General features: G+C 36.1%; 2 protein-coding genes across 2 annotated transcripts; both read left to right on the top strand.

The window, feature by feature from the left end:
* The first annotated feature begins 2,586 nt into the window (after nt 1–2,586).
* LOC128557380 (uncharacterized) lies at nt 2,587–7,129 on the top strand. The gene is made up of 4 exons (XM_053544705.1): nt 2,587–3,175; nt 4,862–6,259; nt 6,455–6,678; nt 6,779–7,129. Exons 1-4 carry the CDS (start codon nt 2,587–2,589, stop codon nt 7,127–7,129), a joined length of 2,562 nt encoding a protein of 853 aa, XP_053400680.1.
* Nucleotides 7,130–8,676: 1,547 nt separating this feature from the next.
* LOC123557700 (uncharacterized) lies at nt 8,677–21,456 on the top strand. The gene is made up of 4 exons (XM_053544706.1): nt 8,677–8,942; nt 16,463–16,769; nt 20,052–20,293; nt 21,414–21,456. Coding segments are annotated over exons 1-4 (594 nt in total). The 5' UTR covers nt 8,677–8,940.
* The last annotated feature ends 1,561 nt before the right edge of the window (nt 21,457–23,017 follow it).

Genomic DNA, 23,017 nt, shown 5'->3' on the forward strand with positions numbered 1-23,017 from the left:
TTTTTCTTCGTAGAGTGAGAGTGCCTGTTTTGCGTGCGAGAGGTTGTAGGTTAGCTCCCAAAAGATAATAGGTAAGGGTAGATTTCTTGGAAGCACAGATCACCAAAACACAGCCTCAGAGCCACGCATTTGCAAAGTAGGCCCACAACAAAAAGAAGCTGTAATGGAAAAATATTATATACGGGTTGCTTCAAAAATATAACAAGTACATATAAATTTATGCAAAATATACATAGAGGGGTATGGCATGTCAAACGTTGCTAAATTGTATATGTATGTTATTATTATTGTATGTTTGTTATTGTTATTCAATGTCTTGTCATTCATATTCTAAAAGTCATTATTGTTATTCTATATTTCGTTATTCTTATTGTATCTTTGATATTGTTATTCAATGTCGTGTCATTCATATTCTAAGCCGTTGCTCTTAAATACTGTTGGTCGGAACTTTTGTGTTTTAAGAAACAGCTTATTTGTATAAGTATAGGAGAGATCGCCTTGACGTCACGCATCAACACCTGTTTATCTGGCGGTGGGCAAAACAAAATGTTTTTACATCGTTTGTGTATGGTATCGGAATTTTCAATTTTTAATAACTTTTTCGTTCATATATGGATTTTAAAAATTCAAAAAGTTTAGAAATGCTTACAATTTTCAGATTTTCTTATTCAAATATTTTTTGAAAATGAATAACCGTTTTAAATGACATTTGATTTTAATAGCGGCGTAGCGATGCTCCGAACTTTTAGAAAAAAACACTGTAAGTTAAGCGTTCATAATTAATCCATTTTATATCAAAATAATATTTAAAAGTTATCAATAAATTGCTTGTTTTATACTCTTTCCATTGATCAAAAAAATATTGATATCATTTGTGTTTTAAGAAAGTTTAAGCCATTAGAAAAACATCACCGTTAACATGGACGCTCGGCGTCTGTCCACCCGATCTTTGTCTTATCAGTTCTAAAAATAGAATATACAACGGATTTGTATACAAACACGGAAAATGATTAAATATCATGTACACAAGTTTGAAATTAACGTCGTATGCAGAGTGCCTTAGGATGAGAATATCCTGACATCCTTTATCCCGAGAGATAGCATAGCACTTGCCACGGGTACAGGTTTTATTTGTCCATAAAATGGTTTGTTTTCCTGTGCGGCTCTGGTATTTCAGTGACGGATATATTTGGTACTCGGCATACAACAAAAACATTATACAAGAATTTTTATTGTCAGAATAATTTGTATATTTAATATATTGATAACGTAACACATAAGCACAGATAGTCCTTTTCCATGCTATCATTGCTATAATTATGTTGAATTGCTGTTAATAATAGAATTTGGGTCATTTATGGTTAATTTGGGTTCATTATGTAGATAGCTGGGTCCCAGCTTCGCACATTATATCATATACAAAGGTTAAAGGGAACCAGATATTTGATAGAGCAAGTACTCGTTGTAGAACGTTATATTTAAATTTGGACCAATCAGAAACAAGTTCTAAAAATAGCACGTCTGCTTGGGTATAAATAGGTAGATGGATGACAGAGAGCTCATTCGGTATCCAGCGGTTGAAGAAGACACATCGAGGATTCAACTAATAATTTATCCCAGTACCTTGATAAGGAAACTATTGCAGTTACCCTGTCAGGGCGGATATATTATTAAAAAGAAGACTTTGGAAGTTCATAGACTAAAGAAGAGTTGCAGAATTTCAATAAGGTTTCGAGCTATAGGGCCAGCGCATAGGAGTTTAACCTTAAAGGTAATTGAATGCTATAGACGATAGCATATATAGGCTGAGCATCGGGAAGCTGAGGCAGAGACCCAGAGTTTGGTAATCTTCTGAGATAGTAGGAGAGTTCCAGCTTATAGAAGGTTCAGCATTATTGGCGAAGTACAGCCAAGGCATCGGGGATATACCTATATGGTAGTTGAATGCTACATATGATAGCATATAGGCGCTGAGCATCCAGGAGTCAGGGCAATTATATAGAGTTTGAGAGGACAGAGGTCGAGCATCTATGCGACAGGACTCGTATGTTGTTGATTCAGACATTGTCTGACGGGAACTTCAACAGAAAGACCAGTCAAGTATAGAGTCTCCAGCCTAGGAGTTTGAGCTAATTGAAAATTGTTAGTTTGAAACATTTAGTGATTTGCCTGATCCCTGCAATTGTCTAGCTCATAATTAAAATCATTTACGAGTCATTGGTACACGAATCATTTAGGCAAGGTAGCCAGAGGAAAATTCTTTATCTGAGATATTTGGTCTCACCAGCTCTACGTTTTAAACAAAGGACATTCTACATCGTTTGTCAGCTAGTCTAAGACATAGTCACCTTAGCGATTGGACCCAAACCATTGTTCAAGATACTAAAGGCGTAGGCACTTCCCTGGGTCATATAACCAGTATCCTGACAATTTGGGGGCTCGTCCGGGATCTATATCCAAGGAGGTAGAGAGACTAGTGGTTTAGACGTTCTGTTGGTGTATCAGAAGGCGCTGTGACAGCAGGTAGCCTGAGCTACAGCTACATACAGTTGCGTTTCAGAGATAGTTCGAGCTTAAGGGTTCAAGATGGATTATGATAAGTGGGTTTCGATGGGAGACCGAATGGGCTTTTCAGGCTCTGAGCTTAGTGATTATGTTGATAGAAAAGAGAAGGAGTATACTGAACGTGAGGAACGTATGATGAGACGGGAAGACGAGAGACAGAGACGAGATGAGGAAAAGCGGCGTTATGATGAAGAACAGCGTAGGTTTCAGGCTCAAGAAGCTGAGAAGAAACGACTTTTTGAGCTTGAACAGGCCGAGAAGTTACGGCATTATGAGGAACAACAGGCAAAAGAGAAAAGATTGTTTGAGATTGAACGTTTGGAAAAAGACCGAGTTTTGAAGGAACAGGAGTTGGAAAGGCTTAAAAGAAAGGCTGATGCCGGAGCATTAGGAACTGATAAAGGTGCTGAGCCCTTGAGCAGTAAAACATTGCGGCCAAGGCTACCAAAGTTTGAGGAAAGTAAGGATGATATGGATGCATACCTCGAGCGATTTGAGCGGTTTACAAAAACCCAAGGATGGAAAGAAGAGACATGGGCTGTGAGCCTCAGCTCATTATTAACAGGAAAATGCCTGGACGTATATACAAGAATGCCTCCAGACCAAGCAAGTGACTATACTGCATTGAAGAAAGCAGTTCTGAAGCGTTATCAGTTAACAGAAGAAGGTTTTAGATTGAAGTTCAGGGAATGCAAGCCAGAGCGTGGTGAAACTGTTTTTCAGTTTATGGCAAGGCTGGACAGGTATTTCAGTCGATGGACAGAAATGGCAGAAGTTGACAATACGTTTGAAATGCTGAAAGACCTTTTGATCAGAGAACAGTTCATCCAAACATGTTCCACAGACCTTGCTTTGTTCTTAAAAGAAAGAGTTGCAAAATCGAGAGCTGAGATCACGCAGTTAGCAGAACAGTACATTGAAGCGCATGGTGGTTCTGTAACCTCGAACAGGGTTTTGAAAAATAATTCCTCATCCAATAGGCCACCACAACGTTTAAGTATGACACCTTCATCTCAGCCCCAACAAAGAGAAAGGCCAGCTTTTAAAAAGCCTGTATGTTTTATATGCAACAAGGAAGGTCATATAGCTAGAGAATGCAGAGACCTATCCAAGAGGAAAATTAGCGGTGCTGCTTTAGCTAGTAGAGGTTCCTATGAGGAAAGACAGAGAAATAGGCATGGCATGCAAGATTCTACACCTACAGACTGGAGAAAGGACGGTCAAGCGCAGAAAGACAGACAGTCGGATGACAGAAAAGCTGCAGCATCTGTTATAGCAATATCATTAGATGACGAACGGTTAAAAGACTGCATAGAAGATGGACGACTTATGTTAGCACATGGAAAATCTATTTCGATCATAGCAAGCACCTGTACCATTGATTCAACAAACGGTGAAAGGAACTTGATATTGAAGAAAGGATATATAGGTAATAAAGAAGTTCAAGTTTTGAGAGATACAGGGTGTGAGCTGGCGGCTGTCAGGAAAGATTTCGTATCAGAGAATCAAATGTTAGATAAGTATCTTATGGTTGCAATTGATGGGCGTACAAGGATAGTTCCTTCAACAAGGATACAGGTTGATACACCATATTTTACAGGAGAAGTTGAAGCCATGGTGTTGACAACTTTGATCTGCGACTTAGTTATAGGAAATATAAAAGGGGCTTCTGATAGACCAGACATTAACTGGAGTAGTAGGGATGGAGAACAGTCTCCATCAAAAGAAAACATTGTTGCAGCTGTGGTAACAAGAGCACAGGCTGAGAAAGAAAAACAGTCAATAAAACCTTTGAAGGTCACAGAACCTAAACATGATGAACTTAATGTCGAACGTTTAAAAAAAGCTCAGAAGGAGGGCAATACCTTAGGAAAGCTGTGGACGTATGCCTCTGATAAAAAGAAAATGAAGACAAAGAGTGGGTTTACATTTATGTACGAAGTCAAGAAGGATGTATTGTACAGAACCTTCGAAGAAAAGAGAGACTGTATTATCAAAGAGATAAAGCAGATTGTAGTTCCAACTCAATTCAGAAAAAGGGTTATGTCTTTAGCTCATGAATCAATAGTTGGAGGACACCTATCAATAAGAAAGACGGTTGATAGGATACAAACAAGTTTTTACTGGCCTGGGTTAACTAGTGATGTCACAAGGTTTTGTAGGTCGTGTGATATATGTCAGAAAATGATCCCAAAAGGAAAAGTTAGAAAGGTTCCATTGGGAGATATGCCAATAATGGAGACACCATTTCATCGGGTGGCTGTGGATTTAATAGGACCTATTGCTCCTATTTCAGAAAAAGGAAATCGGTATATTCTTACCGTGGTCGACTATGCCACAAGATATCCTGAGGCAGTTGCATTACCTAGGATTGAGACAGAACGAGTGGCTGAAGCTTTGCTAGATATATTTTCCAGAGTAGGATTTCCATCCGAAATCTTAAGTGACAGAGGAAGTCAGTTTACCTCACAACTGATGGAAGAAGTTTGTAGGCTGATCAGCCTGAAACAATTGTTCACAACTCCGTATAACCCAAAATGCAATGGTTTTTGTAGTCTGTTGAAAAAGATGTGTCAAGAAAAACCAAAAGATTGGGATAGATATTTGCCAGCTGTACAGTTTGCATATCGAGAGGTTCCACAGGCAAGTACAGGATTCTCACCATTTGAACTTCTCTATGGCAGGACAGTCAGAGGACCTATGCAAGTACTTAAAAAACTTTGGACTGAAGCTGAAACACCAGAAACGAGAAACACATATGAGTATATATTAGACTTACGGAATAGGATGGAGGAAACATGTAAGATAGCTAGAGAAAGTCTTCATTCAGCACAAGAAACGTACAAACACCATTACGACAAGAGTGCCAGAAACAGAAATTTAAAGGTCGGGGATAAAGTGCTGTTACTTTTACCAACTAACCACAATAAGTTAATGCTTCAGTGGAAAGGACCTTATGAAGTAGTTGATGTGGTCAACAAAATGGATTTTAAAGTAAAAGTCGGTGACAAGATAGGGCTTTACCATATCAATTTACTCAAAAAGTACGAAGAAAGACAAGATATTTTTGCAGGAAGTGTCGCCGTGATCGAGGCCGATGTTAGCACAGATACTGAGGTAGTTGATAACGAAAATTTGCTCGACCTTGTCAGAATAGGAGGGTCAGAAACATATGAAAATGTACAAATTAATCCTCATTTGTCTGAAAGCCAAATTACTGATATTAAGCCGCTTATAAAACAATATCAAGACATTTTCACAGAAAGTCCTGGAACGACGAATCTTGTAGAACATAAGGTCGAACTTACAACCACAGAACCTGTTAGAGTCAAACAATACCCCATACCATATGCGAAACGTAATGAGGTTAACCAAGAGGTTCAACACATGTTAAAAGCTGGAATTATTGAACCTGCCACCTCTGCATACAGCTCCCCTATCGTTATGGTGAAAAAAAAAGATAATACAAACAGATTTTGTATTGATTTTAGGCGGTTGAATTCTATAACTAAATTTGATACGGAGCCTATGGGAAATGATGAAGATATTCGGTCAAAACTTCATGGAGATAAATTCTTCACAAAATTAAACCTCAGCAAAGGTTACTGGCAGATTCCTGTCGAGAAGCAATCTAGGCACTTGACAGCCTTCACAACATCTGAGGGAAGTTTCCAGTTCCGAAAAATGCCATTTGGTATGATAAATTCTGGTGCTACATTTAATAAAATGATGCGAAAATTATTGACAGGATGCAAACATGCTGACAATTGTGTGGACGATATTTTAGGTCACACCATAACGTGGGACACACATGTCTCAATGTTACAAAATATTTTTAAGAGAGTTAGAGATGCAAATCTTACACTAAAACCATCAAAGTGTCTCATAGGATATGATAATATTTCATTCACTGGGCATAAGGTCGGAAATGATCAGCTGGAGATGGAAGATGATAAATTAGAACGTATAAAGAATGCAGAAGAACCTAAGACTAAGAGACAAGTGCGGAGTTTCCTTGGCCTAACTGGTTATTATAGAAAATTTATAGCATCATACTCCGAAGTTGCAGCACCACTGACCGACTTAATCAAGAAAGGGAAACCTAATACTGTAGTATGGGAAGAACAACATGCCAAAGCTTTTCATACTTTGAAAACCTTGCTTACACAAGCACTTATTTTTACCAGACTTTTCACGACCTTTTATATTACAGTGTGATGCTTCAGATACTGGGGTTGGAGCAGCACTTCTTCAGAGGTATGAAGATGGACAATGTCCCATAGCATATGCCAGTAAGAAATTGCTCCAAAGAGAAAGGAACTACTCGGTAATTGAAAGGGAATGTTTGTCAATAGTTTTTGGTGTTAAGAAATTTCAGAAGTATTTGTACGGCAGTGCGTTCATCCTACAGACTGATCATGCCCCATTGAGTTACATACAGAAATGTAAAGTAGAAAGCTCAAGAATTTTGAGATGGGCATTGTTTTTGCAGTGTTACAGATTCAAGATAGAATCTATCAAAGGAACAGAAAATGTATGTGCTGATTATTTAAGCAGACAATAATGGGTTATATACGTTAGGTGTAACAGAGCTTTAAAAAAAATCAATCAAGAAATAGTAAAAAGAAAAAGAAATTTGTTTACAAATTATTCTTCATGTTTATGAAAAACTGAAAGTATTTTCTTGAGAAGGAGGCTATTTGTCAGAATAATTTGTATATTTAATATATTAAAAACGTAACACATAAGCACAGATAGTGCTTGACTCCTTTTCCATGCTATCATTGCTATAATTATTGTTGAATTGCTGTTAATAATAGAATTTGGGTCATTTATGGTTGATTTGGGTTCATTATGTAGATAGCTAGGTCCCAGCTTCGCACATTATATCATATACAAAGGTTAAAGGGAACCAGATATTTGATAGAGCAAGTACTCGTTGTAGAACGTTATGTTTAAATTTGGACCAATCAGAAACAAGTTCTAAAAATAGCACGTCTGCTTGGGTATAAATAGGTAGATGGATGACAGAGAGCTCATTCGGTATCCAGCGGTTGAAGAAGACACATCGAGGATTCAACTAATAATTTAACCCAGTACCTTGATAAGGAAACTATTGCAGTTACCCTGTCAGGGCGGATAAATTATTAAAAAGAAGACTTTTGAAGTTCATAGACTAAAGAAGAGTTGCAGAATTTCAATAAGGTTTCGAGCTATAGGGCCAGCGCATAGGAGTTTAACCTTAAAGGTAATTGAATGCTATAGACGATAGCATATATAGGCTGAGCATCGGGAAGCTGAGGCAGAGACCAGAGTTTGGTAATCTACTGAGATAGTAGGAGAGTTCCAGCTTATAGAAGGTTCAGCATTATTGGCGAAGTACAGCCAAGGCATCGGGGATATACCTATATGGTAGTTGAATGCTACATATGATAGCATATAGGCACTGAGGATCCAGGAGTCAGGGCAATTATATAGAGTTTGAGAGGACAGAGGTTGAGCATCTATGCGATAGGACTCGTATGTTGTTGATTCAAAGACATTGTCTGACGGGAACTTCAACAGAAAGACCAGTCAAGTATAGAGTCTCCAGCCTAGGAGTTTGAGCTAATTGAAAATTGTTAGTTTGAAACATTTAGTGATTTGCCTGATCCCTGCAATTGTCTAGCTCATAATTAAACTCATTTACGAATCATTGGTACACGAATCATTTAGGCAAGGTAGCCAGAGGAAAATTCTTTATCTGAGATATTTGGTCTCACCAGCTCTACGTTTTAAACAAAGGACATTCTACATCGTTTGTCAGCTAGTCTAAGACATAGTCACCTTAGCGATTGGACCCAAACCATTGTTCAAGATACTAAAGGCGTAGGCACTTCCCTGGGTCATATAACCAGTATCCTGACATTTATAAAGTGTGTTATTTACACTTACATACGTATTAGAATGTACATCAATCATAATGTATTTTGTTTGTCAGCTCCTGTTTTTTTGTGCCATCTTCTTCCCCAAATAAATGATACTCGTCAAATGTGTTTTGCAGGAGATATGTTAAGACAGTAACTTACCACATAATGAATATAATGTGATTTGATGTTGTAATATTATATATACAACTTGTTATCAGTTACTAGTATCGTCTGGCGCTTGCCCAGGAATCTCATTATCTCAATGTGTAAAATTTGTACCTGAAATCAATATATGATCAATTTGACTAGATTACAATGTTTACAAGCGCTAGATTACAATGTTTACAAGTGCACTTAATATGGTTTTATGCAAGTGTGAAACCCGGAAGTAAATTAGACAAACTATATTTAGCGGTTGATTGATACAGAAAGTGATTTATATCTTATTCGTTTACCGAGAAGGAAAATGTAAGTTACTTTACAGATCTCTAACAGATTTAAACATAACTCCTGATAGTTATATTTTATTGCTAATTTGCAATTTTGATTAATCTGTAGTGGTTTATGTGATTGTTATAGAAATACATGTATTATAACATTGGAAGAATAGTTTTTTGTCTACTTTCTGTTTCTAAACTTACTATTGTTTATCCATTTGTTGTGATAATTACTGTTATAACGGAAGTAGGTGTATATCAACAATACACGGCTACTTAACTCTAGAGCTACCACCAAAAACTTGTGATAAGGAAAAGAGCTATCGACATTTCCGTGGTGCAGCTATCACCACTTTCAAACTGTAAATGTTAACATTCTGTCTTATATCTTTATTGATAAAGCTTATTTCAAAAATCGGAGAATGTAGTGTTGTGTAAAAGCACTTTTTCACATGATGACTGTTATTTCATTAAAAATATCTTAAAAATTATGGTGTCAATAGCTTTTCTCCTGATTCGCACAGTTGCACATATTGATATCTGTTTGTAATGGAGTTGTAATTTGATGCATAAATACACTTTAAGAACATTATCGCGCACGCAGATGGTCTAAATATGTATGATACTTACACAGGCAAACATCAGCAGTAATGAAATCTCCCCTAAAAGAAATATGCCAGTATTTTTAAAAGTGGTGACGCTATCACACCAGTGATGGCGCTATACAGTAGTGGTGGCGCTGTGTCTATGGCATGCGTTTTCTGTTCAGTTGTGGCTACCAACTTACACGTCTACCTTTTTTAAAGATCTGAACAAATTGAAGTTTTATTTCTCATATATAAACAGCAAATCTTCAATCAACACACAGAAAAGAAAACATTTTCTAGGTAAGCATTTCCGAAATAAAAGTGTCCGCCACATATATTTCCCCCGAGAAATGTTTCGTTATACATCACGGTACATATCCATATCGATGCACTCTTTGCGAAATCTGCTATATCGGCTGTTTCTTTGCGTCGGCACCGGCGACTCTTTGCTATAAACAATGACCAGGTCGGTAGAGGAGGCGAAAAATCGAGCTGCCATCCATGATCATAGGTATGCTGCTCTAAATAAGTAGGACACGGAACATTAGAATGTCTTTATTATGTATTATAGTGTTTACTTTTTAATTATCAGTGATTTCGCTCGCAAAGACATGGAACTCTAGCCACACCTTTTCCAAGTTTTTGCTTTGATATCATACATATCAAGCGCACTATTTGTATTCATTTTTCAAAATTCTTCCATAAAATACTGATAAATAGGCCGAAATGTAAATGAATTGTTAAAAACCCCTTACTTTCGGTTTTGTCGGGGCACCGGCGGTCTCTCTGCACACCAGTTTTTTTATATGCACAGGCAGGCCTCTGCATTACGCACAGGCAGGCTCTATGCTAACGACTATTTGGACACATTATAGCTTAATTAATTTGGTGTGTAGATCAAAAACTAAGCTGAAAATCAGTTTACTATCGACCCATAATATTACAATATTAAAATACTTAAAAGATTTACGTTGAAGAGACAATTTTTCTATTTAGATGTATAAATTGTTTTATACAACCAGGAACCCTGAAGACGTCTGAAAAGTCACCGGGCAGATTTAAAACCTTTACACGCACGCTTCGTTTCACAAAATCTACTAAATATGTGTTTGTGTTGTGCTATGAACAGCCGATTTACACCAAGAAAAGCTATTTTGAAAAGTTGTTTCTCCTCCTAAAGTTCTTTCACCAGTGTCGGTTTCAATTGTTTAACGAGTGTAAAATTAAAGCTGCTTTTTTGTTTAGTTATTTTCATCTTTCTTGTGTTTTTTTTCTTACTTGTACGAATGTAGATATGGTGAACCGTTTAGACTATTAATATAAAATCATGAAGTTCATACAAATGAGATAATATTGATATCAACCCTATTAACAATAAAACAACTTACCATTTTTCAAAAACCTACACAGTCTGTGTTATTTGAAAAAATACCCAACAACACCCCACCCCCCACTAAAAAAAAAACACACACACAAATAAAACACACACACACACACACACACACGCACACACACACGCACACGCATATACACACACAGAATAGAAAAATATAACTAAACAAAAAAAAAATGTAAAGGTTTTAAATCTGCCCGGTGACTTTTCAGACGTCTTCAGGATGGTTAAATAAAAAATGATCATACATCTAAATAGAAAGATTGTCACTCCAACGTAAGTATTTTAATATAGTAATATTATGGATCGATAGTAAACTCATTTTCAGCTTGATTTTTGACGTTTTGAAATAAGGCGTGAAGGTTGACAGTTCAAAAAAGTCAGATATACACATCAAATTAATTAAACTATAATGGATCCAAATTGTCATTAGCATAGAGCCTGCCTGTGCGTAATGCAGAGAGCCTGCATGTGCATCAAAAACTGGTGTGCAGAGAGACCGCCGGTGCCCCGACAAAACCGAAAGTAATGGCGTTTTGAATAATTCAGTTAACATTTCGGCCTATTTGTCAGTATTTTTGGGAGAATATTGAAAAATGAATGCAAATAGTGTGCTTGATATGTATGATATCAAAGCAAAACACTCGTTAAAGACTGATAAAGGTGGGGCTAGTGTTCCATGTCAGTACATCATCAACTAATTCTATCGAGTTTGCGAGCAAAATCGCTGATAATTAAAAAGTAAACACTATAATACATAATAAAGACATTCTAATGTTCCGCGCCCCACTTATTTAGAGCAGCATACCTATTACCATGGATGGCAGCTCGATTTTTCACCTCTCCTGACGACCTGGACATTGTTTATAGCAAAGAGTCGCCGGTGCCGACGCAAAGAAACCGCCGATATACATGTAGCAGATTTTGCAAACAGTCTTCCGATCTAATCATGATAATGAATATGGAATAAATCCATTATTCCATTATCAGTCAGATTTTGCAAACAGCTCAATCAAATCGAGCCTGCAACATTTTTGTATTTGTCGTGTTGAGCGACCTGTGAAGTTTCCACCTTTTCTATTCCGATATGGATATGCACCGTGTACATATCTTACCTGCAGAACTCCACCTGCATTGAATCATTTATCAATTATTACATCTAGAAACAACATACATGTAACATCAGCATGTGGAAGTTTCGTGAAATGACAGAAACTCAACTTTTATATTCTTTTCCAGTGTTTTCAGAACATCTATTAATACTTTTGAAATGGTTTTCCTTTGTTAAAAACAAAGGAATCAATCGACTTATCTGCCTAATTAATGACAGAGTCTTCACGTGCACCAAATAAATACAACTAAGTGTCACATTCCTCCATTTCGCTAATATTTTCAAGTACCTCTCCATATTCATTATCATGATTAGAATCGTTTCATATCTTAAAGTAATTCTTGATTTGAAAGCGACTGACTTGTCAAAAGTTTTGTTTTATTTGGAATGTGATTTCATTTTTATGACATATTTTTTGATCAGTGAACAAATTAATCCCCTTCTAAAAGTTTTTGAGTGATGGTATTTTGGAGGGTATGTGTTCTTGTTGTAGAACTTGTGGGGTTTATGAGATAATTGTGTTTATTTGAATTAATCTCTTCGGAGAGAAAGGCTTGGCAAGATATTGTTCTTCTATTGAGTTTTTAGGAGAGATCCACTTTTACCTTTTCGCCCGAGACTTTCATCTGCAACGGATAAACAGTCTCTGCATGATACTTGAATATATAAAAGTTTTATAATTTGATTAAAAAATTAGAATTAGTCGTTCAATCATTATTCAAACACATGCTTCAAAAATAACTTTAAAACATTAAATCTGAAAAGGTAAATGACAATCCCTGTAATCATACCTTATTTGTTTTGAATAAAACTACTTATTTATTGTCAGACGTTCTAATGCTTACCGTCCGCCACAGCGCCACCACTACTGTATAGCGCCTTCACTGATGTGAAACCGCCACCACTTTCAAAAATGCTGTTGTATTTCATTTACTGGACATTTTATTGATACTAATGTATGTGTCTGTGTGAGTATCATACACATTTAGACCATTTGCAAGCGCGATAATGTTCATATAGTGTGTCTATGCATCAAAATTTAGCTGGAATGCATACATATGCCAAAATTTACAAACGTCGGAATCAGGAGAAAAGCTCTTGGCACCACAATTTGCATAATATCTTAACGAAATTACAGTCGACCTGTAGTAATAATGTTCTTACGCGGCACTACATTCTCCGATTTTTGAAATAATTTATATCAACGAAAATGTAATGTAAAATATAAATTTTACTCACCTGTTTACATGCTAAAACCGGTGATAGCTGCACCACGGAATTATCACCACTTTTTGGTGGTGGCGCTAGGGTTTAGTAGCCGTGCAAAAGGATAAGAGATAAGGTTGTGTAAGGAAATTAAATGTTAAAATGTTAAAGTAAATGTTAAAATATATACAGATTGGTGTACATGACTAAATGAACGAGGATGGTGTTATTATAAGCAAAAAGAACCTAAAGACTTGACTGGTATTGACCATTACGGGGAAGTTTCATCAAAATTCCAAGAAAATAGTGTAGGAGAAGTATACTTAGCACATGCTTTTTAAAAACAAACTTAAAGTGGACATTGCTCCGCCGCTTACTGCCTAAATATCTTGAAGAAAGCACAACAACTAGGCTAAGTACCAGACTCAGGAAGCAGTTTTACACATAAAAGATAAAATGTAAGGTTAGATTTCCCGGAAGCACAGAACACCCCAAACACAGCCATAGAGCCATGCATCGCAAAGTATGCCCACAAGAAAAAGAAGCTGTAACGGAAAATATTGTAGAATCCATCCAACAATTAGTACATTATAAATATATGCAAAATACAGAAAAATGGGATGGGACAGTAAGGGGTAGATAAAAGGGTCGGATGTAGTGGGGAGGTGGAGCAAGCATAAATATTCAACAGGCAAAGCCACGTTCCATAATGGCAGTATTAATACAACGTCGCAGATACGCAAGTACAAAACACACACACACACGCACGCTCTCACTCACACACACACACACTCACAACTAACACACACAGATAAATAAACATAAAAGTAAGAAAAAACTACACTGTAGGACATCGCCCATAACAACAGTAGGAAACCGCTTTAGGATGACTGGCGGTCAAAATTATGGTGGGCACGATAACTTACTCTTTATAAAAAGAGGTAGCAAATGCAAGTAAGCATAACTGCAAGGGAAAGGGATGGGATGGGGCGATGGGATAATGGAGTAGTGAGGAGAAAGAGGAAATAAACGCTAACAACAAACAAGACAACATACACAACACAAAGTACGACAGACTGAAAACAAGTTGAAAACATTAGGGGCACCGTCTTGGAAAGGTCAGTAACTATAAAAAGGAAACTTGGGGTTTAAACGCGTATCTTGCACTGACCATATTTTCAACAAGTTAGACAAGACACTGTTACAGTATATAAAATCACTCCCGCCGAGAAAGGCTGTAACGTTAGTGACAAAATACACTATCATATGAAGTAAAACATAAAAATATGGCCAATCTAAGGTATAATTACACCAATGTACTCAACAACTTGTCTGAAGTCAGAACACCAAGAGCGTAATATGCAGGGCACGACTAAGTTAGCTGTAAGACAAAATCCTTCTCCCTCCGTCCGTTTTGTAAGATTTCGGAGGATAGCATCAAGGAGTCTTACACCTTGAGTCATCGCACCATCAAAGCGTAGCGATTAATTGTAGAGGGGTCAGTCACCAGACATTCACTGTGCTTAACGCTTTCCGCATTATATACTCTTTTGATATTTTTTGGGACACATTTTTCAAATATTTGATTGGAGTAGGCATTATATTTCGAATTTTATAAACTACATCTCCATAGTATACCGGGTCTGTAAGAGCAAGCTTTAAAAGTGTTTGTGTTTTATTTCTTTAGAAGTGCAGACGATATGTAGTAATATTTAGTAAACACTTTCCATACCTTTTAATATCAGTAACCCTGTTGTATGATTATTTGGTGATATGAAGATTTTTACCATTAAAGTCCTCTAACTTTAAGTAAGATCTTGCAAAGCGAATGAGTTGCGAATTGTAGACACCATATGATGTCGTTCGCGAAACATCTCCAACGATGTGGGGGAAGTTGACAATTTCAGAACTAAAATAGTCTCTTTTATCATATTTTTTTTTATGTTTCTATATTACTATTTACAATTGTTAAATTTAAGTCCAAAATAAGACGTTTCTTAAGTCCAGGTTTAATTTATATATGCAAATCAGAGGGCCTTCACTGTCGGTCGGACAGATGGACGGACAGAAAGATAGAGAGGACGAAAACAATATATTTGTATCTCAAAAGTTTGGGAGACCTAATTATACAGAGTAAAGAATACACAACGAATATTCCTCTTGTGATATTAAATGGGATATTATTTGTTTTTCCGTATTTGTTACAACTATTAACAAACATAGATAAGTGTTTTGAAACCGGCTTTGAAGGGTTAAACGTATATGACTTAATGTTATCGCAAATATTTGATTTAACCTTCAAATGAGGTAGACAAGTTTCCATAATGTATATCATTTATATGTACATGCATTTGTAAGATAAAAGGACAAAACTAATTCATTGAGTAATAGGCAGTTGGTATTTTCATTAATCTAGTCAGCAAGTATGTAGAAATGACTCATTTTGGTAACCTTCATAGTAATAAACTGAAATAAAAGGAAAGGAATTCATTTATAAATACACGTACACTGAACATAAAATTAACATTAAAACATTACGCTGATTTGTCATTGCACTACTGGCGTGACTTGTTGTTTAAATTTCTTCAATGTTATTGACTACATTTGGACACAGTTATGTACGCCTTTTGGTTACTCAGGAAGTAATAAATCAGTGTTGAAATTGTTGATTCGGAAATGTGTTTTGTCATAGAAATTTATTACCTTTAAATTGTATTGATGTACGAAGCTATTCAACGGTTAAATTCTAATACCGATATCACCAATTTTAAACACTCCAAATAACCAGTTATATAGAACAATGATTCACTTATTGGGTTGATTTTCTGCTTTGGTAAACATATGCATTTTACAGTTTCTGCTTTGACCTCTAAATGAAAGCATTTTTATCAGTTTTGTTTCTGCAATGTGTCGCGTTCGCTACATATTTGCAGTTATTTCTTCATGACGTTTTCCTCAACACCATCTTTGTTCTTCTTTGTATATTATGGCAAAGCGCCGTCGGCGAAATCCATCATTTACGTCGATATTCTTGTATAAAAGAATTAGATGTTACCTGAAAAAGACACACTTATTACCAGACGATTGCGGCAATCGCGTCAGAGTTATGATATCTTATTGTAAAACTCTTCCATTAAAAGACTATATTCGATGCGATTACAGGTTCTAAGAAGGCTAGAAAAGTATTAATACAAGTAATTGTACAACATTAGCATACTAAGAACACCCACTTCTAGTTATTTTTTGTTGTACAGGGGTAACATACTTCCTGTACCCGTGTCAGACACGTCAAATCCTAAAAGGTATGTTCAGCATCAGCAGAATGACGATACACCAACCAGATCACAACAGCCTGGCAAAGCACCACCACCGCGTCCTCCTAGACCACCCAGTCGTTCTAACTCAACTGATGAAATGGTTGACAATATTGACAAACATCTTACAGACTTGAATGAAAGCGTAAGGACATTAAAAGGAGGCAAGCCATCAGAAACGAAACCACAGCTGTTAAAAATGATGTCTCGGACTGAAAGAGATTTGCACAACCTGAATCAGCAAATGGTTTGTTATAGTTAGACAAATATCTGTTTTTTCTGCTCTGACTCTTTTGAAAAGGAATAGAGGAGTCTATGTAATGTCTACTGAATAAATTATTTTTTCCCTTAGGTCCAGAAGTAATATTGTTTATTTGTACGAGATTTTCAAGTTTAAGGAATAAATTATTATCATTAATATTCATTACTTTGATCCATATACATTTGTATAAAGTTTCAGAAAATAAGAAGCTTCCTTTGCTTAGAGGTTATGGTCACGGACTTTAAGTCACTTGCTCTTCAAGCGCTGAATGTTCGAAACCTCGCTTTTGTTGTAGAATTCTTTCATATAAAACTCATCCAGCATATAGTCACCACATCGTTTGTCTGTCCGTCCGTCCGTTCGCGTGTCCACCCACAATTCTTGTCCGGAGTAATTTTCAGTACCCTCCAGGTGGAATTTAGCGAAACTTCATATGAAGCTTCATCCAGGGATGAAATGCACATATTATCATATTGTTTCGGTCGGATGACTTTACACTGTGTTATTACCCTTTGAATATTCAACATAGTACACTTTAGTACCATTTCTAGTCCAGAGTATTACTCAGCAACCACCAGCTTGAATTCAACGAAACTTCATAGGAGACTGCAATCCAGAAAGGAGATGCGCATACTATCTTCATGTTTCGGTTCGATAATTTCTGACTGTGTTATTTCCCTTTGATTATTTAACATTAGTATACTTAATGCCATTTCTTGTCATGAGTATTCCTCGTCAACTCTTGTCTGGAATTTAGTGACAATTCATTGGAAACTTCTATCCCATGAGAAAATGCGCTTATTGTTTCTTTTATTTGTTTATGGGTGTTGCGGTCGGGAGATTTTTACCTAGATATTTTCTTTTATTCAACATTTGTAAACTAAATTGCCATCCTTGTCTAGAGTATTTCTCAGCAACCCCTGCTTGAATTCAACGAAACTTCGTAGGAGACAGCAATCCAAAAAGGAGATGCGCATACTGTCTTCATGTTCCAGTTCGATAATTTCTGACAGAGTTATTTCCCTTTGATTATTCAACGTTAGTATACTTAAGCATCATTTCTTGTCCTGAGAAATCCTCGGCAACTCTTGCCTGGAATTTAGTGAAAATTCATTAGAAATCTTTATCCCAAGAGAAGATGCGCTTATTGTTTCTATTATTAGTCCCCTACTGGTTGAAAACCAGTTTCGGGGACTATAGGAATGCGCCTTTTCGTCATTCCGTCAGTCCCTTATTCCGTCCGTCCGTCCGCAATTTCGTGTCCATAACTCTGTCATCCATGAAGGGATTTTGATTTTACTAGGCACAAATGTTCCCCATGATGAGACGACATGTCATGCACAAAATCCGGACCCCTAGCTCAAAGGTCAAGGTCACAGTTGGAGGTCAAACGTCAACAGGGCTATTATCGTGTCCGGTCCATGACTCTCCCATCGATGAAGGGATTTTAATATTACTTGGCACAAATGTACCTCATAATAAGACGGTGTGTCGTGCACAACTTTCAGACCCCAATCTTAAAGGTCAAGGTCACACTTAGCAGTCAGATGTTAACATGGCATGAACAGGGTCAGTTTCTTGTCCGGTCCATAACTCTGCCATCCATGAAGGGATTTAAACATTACTTGGCACAAATGTTCCCCATGATAAGACGACCTGTCATGTGCAAAACCCGGACCCCTAACTCAAAGGTTAAGGTCACAATTGGAGGTCAAACGATAAATAGAAATTTTTTCCTGTCCGGTCAAGAACTCTGTCATCCATCAAGGGATTGCAATATTACTTGGCATAAATGTTCCTCATAATGAGATGACATGTCATGCACAACACCCAAAACCCTAGCTTAAAGTTCATACTTGGAGATCAAAGGTCGGTAGGATTTTTTTCCTGTCCGGTCTATAACTTTGTCATGCAAGACAGGATTTAAATATCATTTGGTACAAATATTTCCCTGGATGAGACAACATGTCATGCGCAAAACCCGGGCCCTATGTCTAAGGTCAAGGTCACACTTCGATGCTAAATGTCCGATACAAAAATGATTTTGTCCGGAGCAGTTCCATGTGCTCCATGCTTGGAGGGATTTTAATGTAACTTGGCACCACCATGAGGCACCCTTGATTTTAGAATTACGTCCTTTTGTTTTACTATAAATAGATTATAATGTTACTTTTTTATTAAAAGGTTAAATTTAATAATAACTTTGTTCGGAGCAATTCTTCTTCATGCTTGGAGGGATTTTGATGTAACTTGGCACAAATGTTCACCACCATGAGGCATTGATTTTAGAATTACGTCCTTTTGTTGTTACTATAAATATATTATAATGTTATTTTATTATTACTGGCCGTAGGGAAAAATCGAGACCAATTTTCAGTGGTACAACATGCATGTTACATCAATTTTTTAGGTGTATTTTGACCTATCTCTAACAGGTAAAGAGTTTTGTTTGGACTTTAAATAAATTTTTTTTCAGGACTAATTTCCCTTTGTTGTTACTATAATACTATAAATAACTTGTATGATAACATTTTTATAATTGGCCAAAAAATTCCATATGAAAACAACTGAAGGTTTTTATACATGCAAATTTTAATCCAAGTCTTTTGTTTTAACATATTGTACATATAGTACAATATTGTTTATACATCATTGACAGATATCAGTTCATTATATTATTCTGCAGTAGAAAAAGTTAGGTGCCTACCAGTAGGGGACTTTGTATTGCATGGCAATACTTCATTCACTTGTTTGTTTATTGGTGTTGCGGTCGGAAGATTTTTACTTAGATAGTTTCTTTTGCTCATCCAACATTTGTAAACTAAATTGCCATCCTTGTCTAGAGTATTTCTCAGCAAGCACAGGGTGGTTTCAGCGAACAGTCACAGGATGCTTCACACTGAAGAAGAGTTGCACATATGTTTTATATGCTGGTCGGATGATTCTGATTTATTTCCCTTTGATTATTCGACATAAGTAAACTATAGTGCCATCCGTGTTCGGTGTATTCTTACAACCCTTGACTGATATTTGGCGAAACTTCATAGAAAGCTTCACGCCCAAGAGGAGAGAGATGCGAATATCTTGAAAACGCCTTTTGTCAACGACTACTTGCTGGAGTTCTTAGACTTCATTGGAAGCTTCATTACTAAGACAAGGTATGAGCACAGTCTATGAATTCAACGTTGTGCTTTTTATTGGAATAATCATATTTCGGGGAGCGGTCATTGGTTTTAACCATATTTTTTTTTATTATTCTTGTTATAGCAAAAAGAAGGAAAATCGATATTTTACACATTCCCAGAGGAAGACAAGGAGATACTACAAGAGGTGTTATCAGAAAACGAAAACCTTAATACGCAAATCGTTGATCTGAAAGCAAAAGTAGAAGCAGAAAGTAAAAAGACACAAAAGTTTCGACAGAAAAGCAAAACTCTAAAGGCTTCTTTAATAACCGAGAAGAAAAATACAGAAAAGATTGAAGCAGAAAATACAAAATTATTGCTGCGGTTGGTATCAGATATGTGTACAGTAATCAAGCATTTATCTTTTCTCCATTCAGTATTATATGTGATCTGTTTGGGTATCAGTATACTTAGATATTTATCTTTATTACGATTGTAATCAATATTAACGGATATTTATTTACCAAAGTATATATTTTTTTATTTTATATGTTTGATAATATACACAGCAGTAAAATGGGTACAAACGAGTCAGTTTAGTATTTATCTATCAGTATATATGAACATACCAAATAGCAAGCAAATTTATATAAAAACTTCTATAATTATGGACATTTACGTTTTAAAATGTGATCATGGCTGGATATTTACTCTCGTTTTTTTTTTTGTGTTTTGTATTTTCTTGTAGCATTGTATAGCATGCACATTGTTTTCATAAATTGACAGACTGAAAATTAATTTAAAACATTCAAGAAATCAGGCCTTTTTCCTTTCCTCATATCTGGTCGATCTTCCAAGGGCATACCCCGGTATTACCAAATGCACGCAAATGAAGTAATTCATAACGAAACAAAATATATTGCAACGCGAGTTTTCAAGGGATTGAATTTCAGTTGCATTAACAAATGAGTTATATTACAACTAGCGAAATACAGACTGTGACACCTCAATTTAAATAGCCATATTGTTATCTTAAAACGTTTTATAAATTAGTCTCTTTCGTCTGTGATATTAACTTTTTGAGAATTTTCGCTTTGAACTTCTTGCTTCTTTACGCGAAAACGGACTGCTATGTTATTGCTTGCATGAAAATCAAATTTTGAATAAAATTTCTCCCGCGACCAGGGCAGACCAAGACCAGCCTCAATCCCTGCAGTTGATCATAGTTTGCAATTTTTGCTATTCAATCAGTAAATTTTCAGTGAACATCATCTGGAATAATAATGGTACTGCCCAAATTGAGAGATAGACCAGACCATTATTTTCTGAAATTTAGCAGGGTTAAGGTTAATCAATTTGTTTATGAATTTAGTACTTTTGAAGTCTTTTATTATACTTTACATACTAATAACTTGCAAAACTACATAGAATTTGTGTTAAAAATGCTGTTGCTTTAGATGCCACTGTTTAAAAACATTCTAATGTTGTTTATTGTGCTCTGTAGTTGTGCCGAGACAAATATTGACAAACAGAAGTTTCAATCATGATGGCAATGATGAAATGATATGTTGGAGGATACATGTTGCACAGAAGTCATGAGAAATGTTAGAAAGTCTTTTGCTGATTAATTTTATAACATGAACCTTTTGGAAAAAATTTAAAATATGAAGTGTCTAGCTATCTGGTAATCAATTTATTAATGAATTATGTGTTTTTCTGGTAAAATATTGAACTAGTTATACTTTAATAGATAGTAAGTTGCTTACCTTAACAGCATATAAAATATCTCTGATGCTGAATCTTTTAGCTAACAGTTACCTAGCTAAAACAATTCAGCTTCAGAATGTTTATAATTATGCTATTTTGCATCTCTGAGCTGAAATGACCCATTAATGAAGCCTACCGTGACCAGATCATGCCAGAAATCTGTCATGCTATAATTTCATTAAATCAATGCCACACTCGATTCACCATGTTACACGTTAACTTAAATTTATTTTTAATCCATTTTTCTTTTGATCCGACATAAACTGAATTTAAATCATTCTGGTAATATCGGTACCCAACGCTATTCTGAAAACAGGTAACTTAGTTATAACAAAAGTTTCAAATCGGCACTGCTGTCTGAAATATTTTATCCCATTGCAGTTGTCCATGATCAAGGTAATCTTCCTTTTGAAAACAAATCTAGCTGTAAAAAAATTGTTACTTATTGATTTTGTTTTGTGAATTTAAACTAGATCTAAGTAATTTAGTTATGTTTCTAATATTCAAAATTAACCATGTGCCATGAACTCCACATGACATACTTGCATGATGTCATCAGTTTCTCACGAGAGTCAGTGCGCAAATGCTGCAGTTCGACCTGGTTAGGTAACGGTAAACCAAATGTGACTATGCCATAATGGACGTGACCATCAGAAAATAAAATAATATCAGTCAAGTAATATCGCAAAAGCCAATTTTATGGTCCAGCAAAATTTCAGAGTATAAAATTTCTGCTGGGACCATTAATAAAATTAACTTTTGTCTATGTCTGGCTGATGTTTAAACAATTTTAGAATAGTCTGGTCCTCGCCAGTACCACTGTACTTAAGTTATAATACTGTTAAAAATCACCGTTAAAATAAAGCAAATAACTTTGTAGATTTGTAGAAAACAGTCTAATGAACTAATTCGCCTGTTAGTTACACTTGGATGGCCAAATATTGTTGAGATACGAATGGATATAAAACCATGAAATATTTAATGACCAGCTGGTCACTAATTCACTCGCCAGGCTTCGCCGAATTCCGTAAACCAACGAAAACAGTGTCACGTGACAAAAATTTAAATACGTCAAAACAACAATGGCTGATCGGCCGTGAAAGGGTTATGTGTAAAGACGGCGGACAAAATGCAGAAATTTACAAATATTTTGCTTTTCGATGCCATTTCTACAAACAATGCATTAATGTTATAAAATTAAGCCTGTTGTTAAATAAAAGGAAAGGCAGTTTACCAGAAAATGCGATACGAATGTGCTAGACATGTCTTAAAATAGATTAGCGTGGCTCTTTGTACAGTCCCGTACGAACAATCATTTAGCGTGGCTCGTATTACGGTCCC

This window comes from Mercenaria mercenaria, chromosome 5, assembly GCF_021730395.1.
Source record: "Mercenaria mercenaria strain notata chromosome 5, MADL_Memer_1, whole genome shotgun sequence".
NCBI lineage: Eukaryota > Metazoa > Mollusca > Bivalvia > Venerida > Veneridae > Mercenaria > Mercenaria mercenaria.